The sequence below is a fragment of the Manis pentadactyla genome, chromosome 5 (assembly GCF_030020395.1).
Source record: "Manis pentadactyla isolate mManPen7 chromosome 5, mManPen7.hap1, whole genome shotgun sequence".
Lineage (NCBI taxonomy): Eukaryota > Metazoa > Chordata > Mammalia > Pholidota > Manidae > Manis > Manis pentadactyla.
In genome coordinates, this window is record NC_080023.1 from 176,777,610 (window position 1) to 176,790,815 (window position 13,206).

The 13,206-nt window shown below is 58.0% G+C and overlaps 2 protein-coding genes across 3 annotated transcripts; one reads left to right on the forward strand and one right to left on the reverse strand.

Annotated features, from left to right (window-relative positions):
- Positions 1–205: 205 nt before the first annotated feature.
- On the reverse strand, positions 206–1,954 carry LOC130683918 (atherin-like). Its single transcript, XM_057503139.1, has 2 exons — positions 1,358–1,954; positions 206–1,242 (listed from the first exon to the last, which is right to left on the reverse strand). Exons 1-2 carry the CDS (start codon positions 1,828–1,830, stop codon positions 1,215–1,217), a joined length of 501 nt encoding a protein of 166 aa, XP_057359122.1. The 5' UTR covers positions 1,831–1,954; the 3' UTR covers positions 206–1,214.
- Positions 1,850–12,872, forward strand: LSM14B (LSM family member 14B). 2 transcript variants are annotated; one of them, XM_036901827.2, is made up of 10 exons: positions 1,850–2,091; positions 3,760–3,923; positions 5,059–5,188; positions 5,943–6,059; positions 8,011–8,178; positions 8,399–8,476; positions 8,681–8,842; positions 9,175–9,325; positions 10,868–11,053; positions 11,688–12,872. In XM_036901827.2, the coding sequence occupies exons 1-9, from the start codon at positions 1,965–1,967 to the stop codon at positions 11,037–11,039; spliced, it is 1,269 nt and encodes a 422-aa protein (XP_036757722.2). In that variant the 5' UTR covers positions 1,850–1,964; the 3' UTR covers positions 11,040–11,053; positions 11,688–12,872. The 2 variants fall into 2 exon arrangements, with proteins under 2 accessions (XP_036757722.2, XP_036757723.2); XM_036901828.2 differs by lacking the exon at positions 8,399–8,476.
- Positions 12,873–13,206: the final 334 nt, after the last annotated feature.

Sequence of the window (13,206 nt, forward strand, 5' to 3'; positions counted from 1 at the left end):
TTAGCCTTTGCCCTGCCTGGGCACTGGCACCAAGGCTAATGTCCTCAAGAAGCCACCTAGCTGCACACCCAGGAGCCTGGGGGCTTGAGGTCTCTGGGAACTGCAACCCACCCTGGGATCCGGCTCCCTTTGTCTAGAACCAGCTCCTACTAGTGAAGAGTGCGTCCTTCCTCCCTCCGCTACCTGCCTCCAGCACGCACACACAGTCTGGTAGCTCAGAAACCAGGTTTGGGAAAGTCACATGGAAAGTGGGGGGAAGAGGACCTCGGCTTCACTGGGGGACCAGCAGGTCAGATGATTACCGAGGTGCCCGGGAGACACAGGGCGGCACCGACTGGAGACAGCTGCGCCCCTGGGGAAGGTTGTGCTGTGCTAAGGGACAGCCCATGTCACTTCTAGGGGCAGAATGTCCTCGTTCCTGGAGTGCCTTTCAGCGGTGTTGGGCTAATTCAAAGGCTGTGCTGTCCTGCTCTCCCCAGCACCGTTCTCCAGGAGCCGAAGAGCAGTCCTGAACGGTACAGATAAACCTTGGCAGACAGACTTGAAAGACCTTCCCATCTTTTCTGCTTCTTTCCTGCTCCTTTTTCTCAAACCCAGTATTGTTCTCTTACTGGATGTTGCTGGGTGCTGGTGGAACCGGGGGTTTCACTAAGGGCAGGAGTCTGCCCAGCCTGCCACTGGCCTGCCAACGCACAGGCTCTTCCTCCTCTGCAGGACCGGCAGGAACCAGAACGCCTGTTTTGCATGGTGGGTAAGTTCTCTCTGCAGTGGCTTTCACTTTTTTGTCTGGCATTTACAGTAAGAAACACATTTTACGTCTTGACCACATACCCGATTAAAAAAAAAATACATATATACACACACGCAGAGCCTTAAATATACCCTTCGGTAGGTAAAATGTTTCACAGGGTAAATACGTGGAAAGCCCTCAGATATTTTCTATCTTAATCTGTTTCATTTTTATAAAAGGTTGTACACGACCCACCAAGTTTTTCTAGGACCCAGCCAATCTTGGTCCCTGACCTGAGATGCCCGGTCAAGAGGGCGAGGGAGACAAAGGGCAGGCGCGTGCCTGCTCTGCCAGCCCTGCCCGAGCGGAACACGCAGCGCGGGTCTGAGCACGCGGAGGTCACCTGGGCCTCCGCGCGGGAGCCGGGGCAGCGGGCAGGCGGCCGGGCGGGGCTCTGAGGCCCGGGGGCCGCCGGGCATCTGTTTTAGGGGCCGCGGAACGGCCCCACAGGCCTGCGGGACGGGCAGGATTAAAGGAGGAGGGCGCGCCGTATGTAGCGGCCGACGCGGAGGAAGCGCTCCTTACTCGCAGCTACTGCTGCAACCCACCCCACCCCCGCGCCCTCACCCCGCGAGCAGGCGCTCCTCGGCCCGGGGCGGCTTCCGGCCAGCGGCCTCCGGCCCAGGACAGGGACAGCCGGCCAGGCACTCTTCTGCAGACGGGAAACTGAGGCTGCGGGGCGGGCTCGGCTGGGCGAGGCCGGCGCACGCGCTCCGCCCTCCCGATTCCCACCCTCGCCTGGCCCGCCCTCCCCGGTCTCGTGCTCCCACCCGCGTGGGGCCCGCCGGGAGCCGGCTGAGGGGAGGGGCGGCGAGGACCGCCGGGGAAAGCCCGTCCGGGCCGAGGGAGCTCATTGCGCAGGCGCAGGGCACGGACCGCCCCCGGGCCAGCGGCGCGGCCATATTTAAAGGAAGGCCTGCGCGGCGAGCCAATGGACAGCAAGCGAGCGTGGGGAAGGGGGGGCGGGGCGGGGCGGGGCGGGGCGGCGCGAGGTCCCGGATGTGGTTGCGGCCGCCCCTCCTCCCCCGCGCTCTCCTCATAGCCCCGGCCGCGCGCCCCTGCTCGCCGTGCAGGCCCCTGGGGCGGTGGCGAGGCGACACTGAGCGCAGGAGCGGGCGGGGCGGCGGGGCGTCGCGCGGCGGCGAGGGGCAGCCCCGGCCGGGCGGCCGCCGCCATGAGCGGCTCTTCGGGCACCCCGTACCTGGGCAGCAAGATCAGCCTCATCTCCAAGGCGCAGATCCGCTACGAGGGCATCCTCTACACCATCGACACCGACAACTCCACCGTCGCGCTCGCCAAAGGTAGCCCCGGCCGTCCAACCGCCCGCCAAGAGCCGGCCCGCCCCTCCCCCCGGGCGCCCGCATCCCAGCTCGAGCCGCCGCCCCTCGCCGGGCGCCCCCGCTCCGCCGTTTCCCCCCCCCCGGGGGCGCCCCCTCCGCCCGCGTCCCCGGCCTCCGCCCCGCCCCTTGCCCTCGGCCGGCACAATAGTCCCCCCCTGGCTCCCGCGGCGGCTTATTGTGCGCGGCCCGCCCAGCCTGGGTTGGGGCGGGGAGGCGGGGGCGGGTCCGTGTCCCAGGGCGCAGCCCGTCTCTGCAGCTGGGCCGTCGTGTAGCCGGGCCGCTGCCCCCTTACCTGCCCGCGGGGCGGAGGGGCAGCCGGCGCGGAGCCCCCGGTCGCTGCGAGGGGGCTCGAGTCTCCCCGACCTCCCCGGAAGGCTGGGGGGTGAGAGAACATGATTCCTGCAAGGCCTTCTGGAACCTATTAAGCAGCTGGGGCTTCTCGCCTGAACGGCTTAATGGAAACTCCTTCCAGGATACGAGCATCGGCCGGCGGCTGGGTGCCCCCGTTTAAAGCACTTTCCTCCTCTAACCCGGACTTTCAGTCTGCATTCATTCTTTTAAGATAGAACACGCCTTGTGGGTGCTGGTAACCACGCCGAAGCTCCAGGGAGATTTAGAGAAAGATAGTTCTATTTTCCAGACTCTCTACTGAACTTGTTGAGGCAGGAGGTGGCCCCCAAATTCCTTTGTCTTCATTCTCTAGGGAAGACGGCAAGTGTCCTTTCGTCGCCTGTTAGGAAGAAGTGCTAAGGGCAGTCATGTCTGCGGAAACTGATGGGTCTTACTGGCTTTCTTGGCTTTTAAGTGTTAAGGTGCAGCGTACACACTCCGTATGGCAGAGGGAGCTCCAGGGGTTTGCTGTGCAGTGGCCCCAAACTGGGAATACTCCCTTTTAGAGCCTAGTGCTCCAGTTCTTGGACAGACAGGCCCCACCGCTCCACGAGTGGCTCCCCACTATAAGGTTATGTGCTCACCTGTATTTTTGGCACTTGACTGTGTTTGGCATGAGACCCTAATTGGAGAAACTGAGGCCCAGAGTAGTCCACGGTCCTCAGCAGGAGCTGTGCCCCGTTGAGGTAGAGCTTGCTTCTGTCCCAGCTCTGCCTCTGACACCTAAGAAGGAGAGACTTGGTTGGGCTCCTTGAACCTTGTCAGTAGGGGTCAGCACCCCAAGAAGCCCCTCAGCAAGCTGGTGGTGGGGGTCCAACATCCTGGACCCCTGCTCCCAGGCTGGTTGTGGGTAGAAAAGTGGGGATGACATTCTCTCCTGACAAAGTGGCCTCCACAGGTGTGAGGGGTGGGGAGGTTTCGGTGAGCAGGCAGCTGGCTGTTGACTTGGCCAAGTCAGACGCGAACGGGCGTTCTGCACAGCAGACCTTCTCTGGCTGGGGTGCTTGGCCTTCTGTGTTGATAATATCTATCTTCGCGAGCCATCAGGCTCTGAGGCCGTTGCTTGTTTTTGAGCTCTGCCAGCTGGGATCTTGTAAGTGTTGGCCACTGAAAATTGAGGGGTGGAGTGGCCGAAATGTGGAAACTGGGTGCTGTGTGAGAGGCTGCAGGGTGTAAGGATTGATTGAATGCACTTGGCTGAGGACGATGACTTAACACTGATTTTTCTCAACTCCTAAGTGAGATCCTTTGGCACTGAAGACCGTCCCACAGATAGGCCCGCCCCTCCCAGAGAGGAAATTTATGAGTACATCATTTTCCGGGGAAGTGATATCAAAGACATTACTGTGTGTGAACCTCCGAAAGCTCAGCATACACTCCCTCAGGACCCTGCCATCGTTCAGGTAAGTGTGTTGCTCTTCTCTAACGGGCACAGTTTCTAAGAGATGTGGGCTTCAAGTGGAACTTGGTGTCATCTGGCCAGAGTGCTCAACTCAAGTAATAGCCTTTTCATGAAAAGTGGTCTCGTTTTTGTCTAGGCTGTTGGTGTTGTTATGGGAGGTTTTAATTTCTGCAGCTTGCAGTAGCACTGGCATTTGCTGTAGAGGGAGACTTGCTGGGCACGTGTGTGTGTGAGAGAGCAGGGTGGTGCTTCTAGTCTTGCCAGGTGCTTGGGGAATTGGGTTTGTCCTTAGCTTCTGGCCGGGTAAGTCTCAAGCCCCAGTGGCATGGTGTGAGTGGTATTAGGTGCTAATGGAGACAGCAGGGCTTGCTCTCTTAACACTGTCCAGGTGTTAAATTCCGGTGTTGTGGGGCATTGAATTTGCAAGTTTCAGGCCACGTGCCTGCCTGCTGTGTACAGCATATTTCGTCCAGGATTACCAGGGAGCCCAGGTTAATACTTCCTTGACCTGCAAACTTAAATATCCACTGGGTCTTCTGGGGTTCCTACTGAGGGAGGCTCTGGGACTAAGTGGCTCCTTGGGAGACAGGGGCATGAACAGTGGGCTCTAGAGACATGTGGAGAAGCCTTGGGTCTGAAGGGTGTGGAGGTAGGATCCTCAGGGACTTGAGAAGAGGAGAGGACCTAACCCAGGCCTTGGGGGCAGAGAGGCCTTCTGGAGCACAGGCACCTGAAGGCATGGGGGCCAGAAAGAGGATGGCCATCTGGGGATCCATACACAATTTCCCAGCTATGCCGCTGTGCTCCTGCGTGTCAGGGCCAAATCAAGGATGGCATTTTTGTTGCCTTATCAGAGAGAGGCTGGACTACCTGATAGTGGCGCTTTAGTGGGGCTGATGAGTTAGGAGAAATTCGTGTTAGAATGACCCAGACAGGCGGAGCTGGGAGTGCGGTGTGCAAAAGGCAGCTTGGAGCTCCCTTAGACCATCTTGGAAGCTCATCCCCTGAATGCAGCCAGGCCTACAGGACAGTCCCACACTGGCCAAGCTGGCTGCCTTCCCCATATAAACAGCACTCTCCAGGCAGGGTGATAGGACGGCCCTGCTCTGCTCTCACCTGTGTGTCTCATTGCCCAGTCTTCCCTGGGCTCGGCCGCCTCCTTCCAGCCACACGTGCCTTACAGCCCCTTCAGAGGGATGCCGCCCTACAGCCAGCTGGCTGCCAGCTCCCTGCTTACCCAGCAGTACGCCGCCTCCTTGGGCCTAGGTGAGTAACCTTTTGATCCGACGAGCTGTTCGTGCTGTGACCTCCAGGAAGCAGGGCCACAGACCCCGATGAAGGGGACACTTGGTTGTGTTCATCTCATAGCACGGGCTTAGTACGTTAGTGGCTTCAGCTAGTTAGGCCCTCGTGACGCCTCAGCTGAGAGTGGAAAAGGCAGCAGTCTGAGTCTGGGAAAAGACGAATCGAATCAGAATTCATGTGGAGTGTCACGTCGGCCTGGGTCTGGGTGGGAGACATGGTCTGTCTGCTTCAAAGAAGAAAGGGTGTGTAATTACAGATAAGTTTTAGCCATTCGCACATTTGTCAGCTTATGAACTTAAAGCTCAGTGCGGCCTCCACCTGTTGTAGTCTTTGTCATTCCACTGTCAGGGCCTTGCCCACAAATGGCTTCCCTGAGGTTGAGCAGCCTAGAAATAGGTTCTGTTCTGCACATGTAGACTGAGTGTCTACCTCGCTTTGTGATGTACTCAAACCGTGGAGTTGGCAGGCTCATTCCGAGGCAGTGGGGCTGTGACTGGTCCCGAGGGCTGCTTGCTTCTGAAACCATGTCCCGTTGCTGCTCCTGGTGTGGCGGTGCCCTTCCCAGCCTGCTCGCTGTTTCTAGGGCAGGCTTATGTGATCCAGGTATGCGACGAGACTGCTTGGCTCTTTCCAGGCTTGCTGGATGCCAGGTAAGCTTCTCATTACTTATTCGTATGCTTTCTTTTTTGCTCTTTTCTCCTTTATCTTCTTTTAGAGAAGTTGGTAAGCCCGCCAGCCTCAGCCGCCGCTTCCAGCCCTAGCTCTTCTCCATCTCCACAGCCTGTTTCAGAGCTTGACATGTCCTCAGAGCCACATCAGCTCACTTCCAAGGGTAACAGCAGTTTGGGAGAACTGCATGCTGTCTTGCAAGCCATGCTAAGAGCAAGGGGGTAAAACCAGTGGAGCCGAGTGACAAAGCTGTAGCAGATGATTCGCTTGTAGCCTGTGGACCGTTGGGCTGCTTGCCTTTGGTTCAGTACATAGTCGTGGTTTATTGACACCCACAGTTTTAAAGAAGGGATTAGAAAGAAGCAAAAAAGCACTTGTGCTCTCTTCCTGGGTCCCGGTCTGTTTAGATCTGTACTGTGACTAGCACACATGGGAAACCGTGCTGCACAGAATGCAGTTCCCCTGGGGCTTCTGCTGGTACTATGCATATTCTAGATTTCTTGGTGATCCTGCAGGGCAGCACCCCCACATACCTCGAGTGCTGCTCCACCTCTCCAGGGAGGCATCTTCATGAAGTAAAGCTCCCTTGAAAGTCGGTGGCTCACTGGAGCCAGAGGCAGAGTGGGGGCCTGCCAGCCAGCTTGTCAGGACTGGTAGGCACCACCTGTGTGGCAGCTGTGGTGGCAGTGGGGTTCCTCGGGTTCCTGATGTCGTTTCAGCAGGGTAGGAGCTCTGTGTGCTCAGCCCTTAGGGCTGCAGAGACGCCCAGGTAGCCCTCCTTCACCTCGTGCAGCAGCTGTCAGGCTATTACTTCGCATGTATCACTTTCTGTACTCCGCTGGGATGCCAGGGTATCAAAGTTACAGAAGTCTTAATGTTTCTTTCACTTAGAAGTTACACCAGCTAGTTCGTCGTTCTTAGGTTATTTACATACAACTGCTCCTGAGGAAGCTAGTTTGTTTCAGCTGGGTTGGTTTTGGGACAAGCAGATGAGCCTGATCGTGGCCTCATCCAGTTGGAGTGTGAGCAGCAGCCGTAGGAGCCCTCCCAGGGCAGGCTGTGCTGGGTGAGTGGTCGGCCAGAGGGTGCGGGGGGGTCACGTCTATCCGGGGGGCCACTTACAGGCACCAGGCTGCTCAGTTTGCCCTGTGAACACTTCTGCTGATGTGATTCCAAGGGACTTTTCATGGTAATTGCTCTAGTTTCTGTCCCATGTGAGGAAAGGGTGAAATACTCAGTCTTCCCTTGTTGGGCCTTCCTGTTAATGTTATTCTATGATTAGGATTTGTTTTCTGTCTCAGACCCTGTGTGCCTCCACCCAGTCCAACGTTGCCCTGTATAAGCGGTGCCCACAGCTCCGGAGGCGGGCAGGGATGGGCTGATGGGTGTGTGCTCCCGCCCCTGCCTGCTTCTGAGGACTGTCTTGGAGCTGGATCCTGGCTGAGGCTCAGTGTCTGAACATTTGTGCTCGGCAGGGATTGCAGGACTGTAGGAGCAGACTTCACAGCCCCGTTACTGGGGCAGCCTGGGAACCCTCTGTGTCTTCACAGTGAGCCTTCACTCCTGAGAGGAGAGCGAGGTGCTGTTTCTCCGCCACTGGCTCTCCCTGCGGCATCCTTTTTGGTTTTAATGTCTTAAGCAGAAACGACCGCTCTAGAATTTAACACCAAAGGCTAACCATTGCACTTACTACAAAACTCCAGGCTGGGATGGTTCTTGCCCAGCGTGGACCAGAGTGAAACAAATTCTCAGACTGAACTTCCCAGCGTCCTGGGACCACTGAGCCCCTTCAGGGTTCGAGTGCGTGTGGTTTTGGAAAGCCTGTTCCGAGCCACCCGGGAGGCTCTCCTTCATGCAGGACGTTTCCCCTCGCGACTCCCTAGCCCGGGGAGCCCGGGGCGCGGGGCTTCCGGATGGACGGGGCCTTGTTACCCCCAAGGGCTAGAGCTGCAGGGCGGAGAGGTGCGTGTAGTTCGCTGGGATCAGCGGGGCCTCTGCCACAGGTTGCCTTCTCTTGCCTAACGTGCCAGCCAGAAGAAAGGTGGCTGGAGGGAGGGGTTGGGAGGCTTTCTTCTTTTCCCTGTTCGTAAACCCTACTCCCTTCTCCAACCTAGGAGCTGCTTTTCCATCCGTCCCAGCCGGCAAGAGCCCGATGGTAGAGCAGGCTGTCCAGACTGGTTCTGTTGATAACCTGAATGCCAAAAAGCTGTTACCTGGAAAGGGCCCTGTGGGGCTGCAGCTCAACGGGCGTCCGGCCCAGCCAACCTGCAGGACCACCAACGGTATTTAAACACTCCTCCCTGGGACTTCACCCCGTGTTCTCTAGTGGTGCACTGCTTCCTGGGTTCCTTCTCTTAAACACCAGCCGCGCTCCCCATCCTCAGCCCCGTGTGCTCTGCAGGGCCGCCCCTTGCTGCCTGTCCCCTGTGGCAGTGCCACCTGCTTCCAGCTCCGGGCTCTGCTTTCGCGGGTGCTTGCCTTACACTCCCTTTTGCGCCTCAGATGTAGCTCAGCCGACAGATGTGCAAACTCAAGGGCAGGTGAATGACGAGAACAGAAGACCTCAGAGGAGAAGATCAGGTAACAGGGTTGCCACTTGAGTCCTGGGGAGTCGTGAGCAGCCCAGGTGCACTCTGCTTGCCTCTCCTTCCTGCTTCTGTGTGGGGGACGGTTTCTGGGGTGCTGGGCTCCGCGGCTGCCTCAGTGTGCCCTGCCCCCTCTTTGTCATCTGGCTATGAGTCCAGTTGGGTCAGTGGCTTATCAGCCATGGCTGTCCCTTCTTAGGGAACAGACGAACAAGGAATCGCTCCAGAGGACAAAACCGTCCAGCTAATGTTAAGGAAAACACAATCAAGTTTGAAGGCGACTTTGATTTTGAGAGTGCAAATGCCCAGTTCAACCGAGAGGAGCTGGACAAAGAATTTAAGAAGAAACTCAACTTTAAAGGTCTTTGTTGTGTGAAAATGGCCTCCACCTAGGGGAGTGTCCATGGAGCAGGTGGGGAGGACAGCTGGGATGAGGGGTGCTCAGTGTGGAAAGCCGTGTCGAGGAACACCGGATGAGTCGGGGGGCTGTGGGGATGTTGAGGGTGGTGGTGTGTGGAAGTGGTGCTCTGGAGCAGAGGTGACTGCACGGCCCAGGGCGGCCAGGCGTGGCTTGGAGGGAGAAGTGACTGGCGGAGCCCAGAGCGGTGGCGCCGGCATAGGGCATGGGCCTTGCTGGGGCAGGAGGGTGCTTGGGCTGCTGCCCAGGATCCCAGGGCCTGCTTCTCCATGCAGATGACAGAGCCGAGAAGGGGGAGGAGAAGGACCCGGCAGTGGTGACCCCCAGTGATGAGGCCCCTGCTGAGGATGACCACCTGGGGCCCAACTGCTACTACGACAAATCCAAGTCCTTCTTTGACAACATCTCCTCTGAGCTCAAGACCAGGTCAGTGGGCTGGCATGGCTGGGAGGGCTGCCAGGGCTGGGGCCTGAGAGCTTCTGGGCTCTCAGCACACGGACACAGCGGTCCCAGTGGTGCTGGTGCAGCAGGGGACGGCAGGGGACGGTGCCTGAGGGTCCGACACAGTCCAGCCACCACTTCCTTCTTGGCCTGCTTCCATCCTCAGGCGACCATGGTGGCCTGAGGCGCTTGTTACCCAAGGTTTCGGGCCCAAGTGTTCTGTCCAGGCTGTGCTTTCCCTGTTGCTTGGGACCAGGGATCTGGTCGCATCCTTTGTTCTTAGCATGTGACTGACAGCCAGTGCTCACAAGCGGCCCGGGAACAAGCCAGGCAGTAACTAGTGGGGCCCGCGGCTGCCAGTGCCATTTGTCCTGCAGTGGCACCAGGCGTGCTGCTGGGCACTGAGGAAAAGCGGGAAAAGAGCTGCCACATTCAGCTTCTGGGAGGGGGACCATGATCAGGGGAAGTATGTGTGCATGTGCAGGATAAAACCACTTCAGGGAGAAACCAAGCTGTGAGGGGAGGGAGGTGGGCATGCGGCGGCTGTGAGGGCAAGTGCTGCTGGCTCAGAAGGGTGAGTTCAGGGCTGCGTGTGGCTGTGGACATGGCTTTCCATGTCCCGGACAGGACAGCAGGGTGCCTCGGCTGTGGGGCTGGAGCTGAGCCCAAGGGCGGGTCAGGGAGGAGCGTGGAGGTGTAGGCATCCACATGGGACAGACATCCTGAGATGGGATGGGGGATGGGTAGTGGTGCCATCTGGCCTTTCACTGCGTCTTTGTTGAGAGCAGGCTGGCGACAGGCAGGCAAGGGAGCTGCGTGACCTCTTGGGAGGCTTCTGCCGCAGGCCGGCTGTCTGAGCAGGGCAGCGCTGGCAGGGGTGGAGAGCAGCTAGGCGCCTGAGCGTGCTTCGAGTGTGGCGCTGGTGGGGTTTGCTGGCAGGGTGCAGGGAGAGCTTGTTGGCTGGGGCAGCCGAAGGGTGCGGTTGCTGGTTTTTTTATGAGGGGCCTGTGAACAGACCTGGGGTTCTCACTAGAGAGACAGGCAGGCGTTGGCAACATACCTAGGTAGCATGAAGGCTGCTGGGCAGTGTGGGGTATTGGTGTCGTGCGCCTCCCAGCAAAGCATGAGCATCATGCTCTTGGGGACCCCACTGCATCTAGCCTGCCCCCTCATTTAGGAGAAAGGTGTCTGCAGGGGTCTGTGACCTGCCCGGGTCATGGCGCCTAGCCAGCAGGCCTTCCTGTAGAGCACACTGGGGTCCTGTGCTCCCTTCGGTGGTGTAGGGGTGAGGGTTTCGTGTTGATCAACCCAGTCCAGTGGAAGATGGCCTGGTTGCAGTGTGGCTGGGAGCACCTGCCGAGTCGGGTCTCAGGCTGCAGAGCCCTGACTGGGTTGTGCCGTCTAGCGGCTCCGGTAACACAGTCACGCCTCTTTCCTCTCTCCCCGGCTGTATGAGGTTGGCGCCTGGCTCAGAAAGCTGGGCGTGGATGCCTGCTGCAGCTTGTCTCACTCACCCGTCTGGTTCAGTTCCAGGCGGACTACGTGGGCTGAAGAGCGGAAGCTCAACACAGAGACCTTCGGGGTGTCAGGAAGGTTTCTTCGGGGCCGTAGTTTCCGGGGTGGATTTCGAGGGGGCAGGGGCAACGGTACAACCCGTCGCAACCCGACTTCCCACAGAGCTGGGACCGGAAGGGTGTGAGGATGCAGCCGGAGGTGAGTGGGGAAAGCTTCTGGATCCTTTGGTGGGAGGGCACTGGACAGGAGCACTTCCAGGAGGCCCCTTCAGGAAGTGCTCAGGAGCCGGGGCAGCTGGCTCTGGCTTCCAGGAAGAAGACAGGCCTCCAGGTACCAAGGCAGTTGGCCAAACTGTGGGCCTAGGCCCTCTGAATCGCCCAGGGGGCGCTTGGGCACAGCGGTGGGACCCAGGCCCCTGAACTCGAGTCTCTGGGGAGGGACCCTGGCCCCAGTGCTGTCACCATGGGCTCCAGGTGCAGGATGGCTGTGTGCTTGTTACCTGAGTGCAGTCGGCAAAGGGCTCGTTAGCCAGCCCGCACTGACGGGGTCTGCATTTCTGACGCGTCCCCACTGCCTCATTTGCCCTTAGGCCTGGGCACTGAGTTGGTTACTGGCGTGCCAGGTGTTCACTCAGTTCAGTGTGTTGAGGGCGGGGTAGTGCTGCCTCCCTGTCCCTGTATGTACTTTCCGTGGTGGGTTGTCGTGGGGAGTCTGGTGAGCCCTGGCCTGAACGTGGGGTGGGAGGGAGGCTGAGGTGCCTGGCTGGCTTCGGGGAGTTGCCAGCCCAGGTGGGCCAAGTGTGTTCACCAGATGTCATGTCCATTCCTTGCAGCCCCTGCTAGAGCGGCATAGAAATGGACTTGCGTCTGAGGGTGTCAGAGGGCCCTGCACTTCCTCAGGGAGACGCCAGCCGCTGTCGACTGCATTTGCGAATCCATGCTACTGCTTAGGCTTTGGACTTAACTGAGCTTGGACGTGGTCTGACTTAGAGCCACTTGTTTTGGGGAAATATTCATGGGTAACCTATTGGAGATGTCTGGGCCTATCTTTCCTTTGCTGCACACAGCCTAATTCTAAGGTCTTGGTATTTTGCAAAGAAGTTTCTAGAAGGAAAGCTTGTTCCTCACTTGGTGACTTTTTTTTGACAGCTTTGACTTTTAAAGTGGAACCGGACCTCATTTGGCAAATGCTGCAGTCAAGCGCATCTCTAACCCAGCTGGCCCGGGTGCTGCTGGCCTGGTACCCCTGCTGCCAGATTGGGGGGTCTCAGGAGCCAGGCAGGGCCAACATGGGGGCCTGTAGGACCGGGCCTAGGGCAGGTCAAGTGGGGTGCTCCACAGATCATGTATAGGCAAACCAGACAACCCTGATGTCCAGAGTGGTGATGTCAAGGTTGGGGGTGGGCGGGGGTGCTCCTGGAGATACAGGAATGGGCCCTGAAAGTGAGCTAGGGGCTGTCACTAAGAGCCTGGTTTCCATAGGGATTGGGATTGGGATTGGGAGGGAGCTGAAGCCCAGGACAAGCCCCGTGGCGTTCTCCTGTCCTCCCTGCCTTGTCCCTGCCAGCCCAACTGGCGACAAGTCAGTGTTGGACTCTGGCTGAACACTGTTCAGTGTCTCATCCACTTGGAAATGAGCCAGTCTTTTTTCTGCAAGGTCGGTTGACCGAGAGCATATTTCCTCTCAACTGTAAATAGTTCTGTGTTTTTTGTTTTACAGGTGGGTAGAGGGTGGGTGGGGAATATAAATTTGTTGCATGAGTAAGTGGGTCAGACCTTTAGTATAAGCATGCGTCCCTCTGGTTGACAGGGCATTGTGTTAAACCTAAGCACCTTGGTAACTAAGCCCCTCTAAGTAGCTACAAAAATTTTAGTTCTGTGTTGATTACCTTTCTGTAAAAGCTTGGGTTTATTTTTGTAGGTCTTAATGACCCAGAATTAGAGCATAGCAGTGGGGCTGCTCTGTTGGAATAATGTAAATTGTAATTATAAATAAACATTCAAACCTTTAAAACTTCTTTGCTCTGAAAGTAGTCCTGTTGTCTGCAGCCTGAACCAGTCCTCACCCATGAAGGTGGGAGCTGTTCAGGCCTCGCACTGGTAGGATAGGGGTGGGGGACGTGGTGCTCTTGAGAGAGACGTGGCTAGTCTGGGTGAAGGGCAGAGCCAGGCCCGAGTCTGCAGTGAGCCTGCACTGGGTCACCCTTGTGAAATAAGGGCTCTGCTTTCCAGACACTGGACACACTAGTTTTAAACACTCACTTCACAGATAAACCTGCTTCAGAAGTGGCCCCACTGCCACCTTACCAGAGCCTCCAAGCTCCCTGGAGCTACTGCGTTCTTGGGGCTGAA

What these genes read in the sequence shown, in the direction of transcription:
- LOC130683918 (XM_057503139.1), bottom strand. Translation starts at nt 1,830, where the DNA reads ATGAGGAGAGCGCGGGGGAGGAGGGGCGGCCGCAACCACATCCGGGAC. An exon ending in GAGGAGCGCCTGCTCGCGGG is followed by an intron (nt 1,243 to 1,357) that starts GTGAGGGCGCGG and finishes CCCGTCCCGCAG; the next exon opens with GCCTGTGGGGCCGTTCCGCG.
- LSM14B (XM_036901827.2), top strand. Translation starts at nt 1,965, where the DNA reads ATGAGCGGCTCTTCGGGCACCCCGTACCTGGGCAGCAAGATCAGCCTC. An exon ending in AGGACCCTGCCATCGTTCAG is followed by an intron (nt 3,924 to 5,058) that starts GTAAGTGTGTTG and finishes CTCATTGCCCAG; the next exon opens with TCTTCCCTGGGCTCGGCCGC. An exon ending in CGCCGCCTCCTTGGGCCTAG is followed by an intron (nt 5,189 to 5,942) that starts GTGAGTAACCTT and finishes ATCTTCTTTTAG; the next exon opens with AGAAGTTGGTAAGCCCGCCA.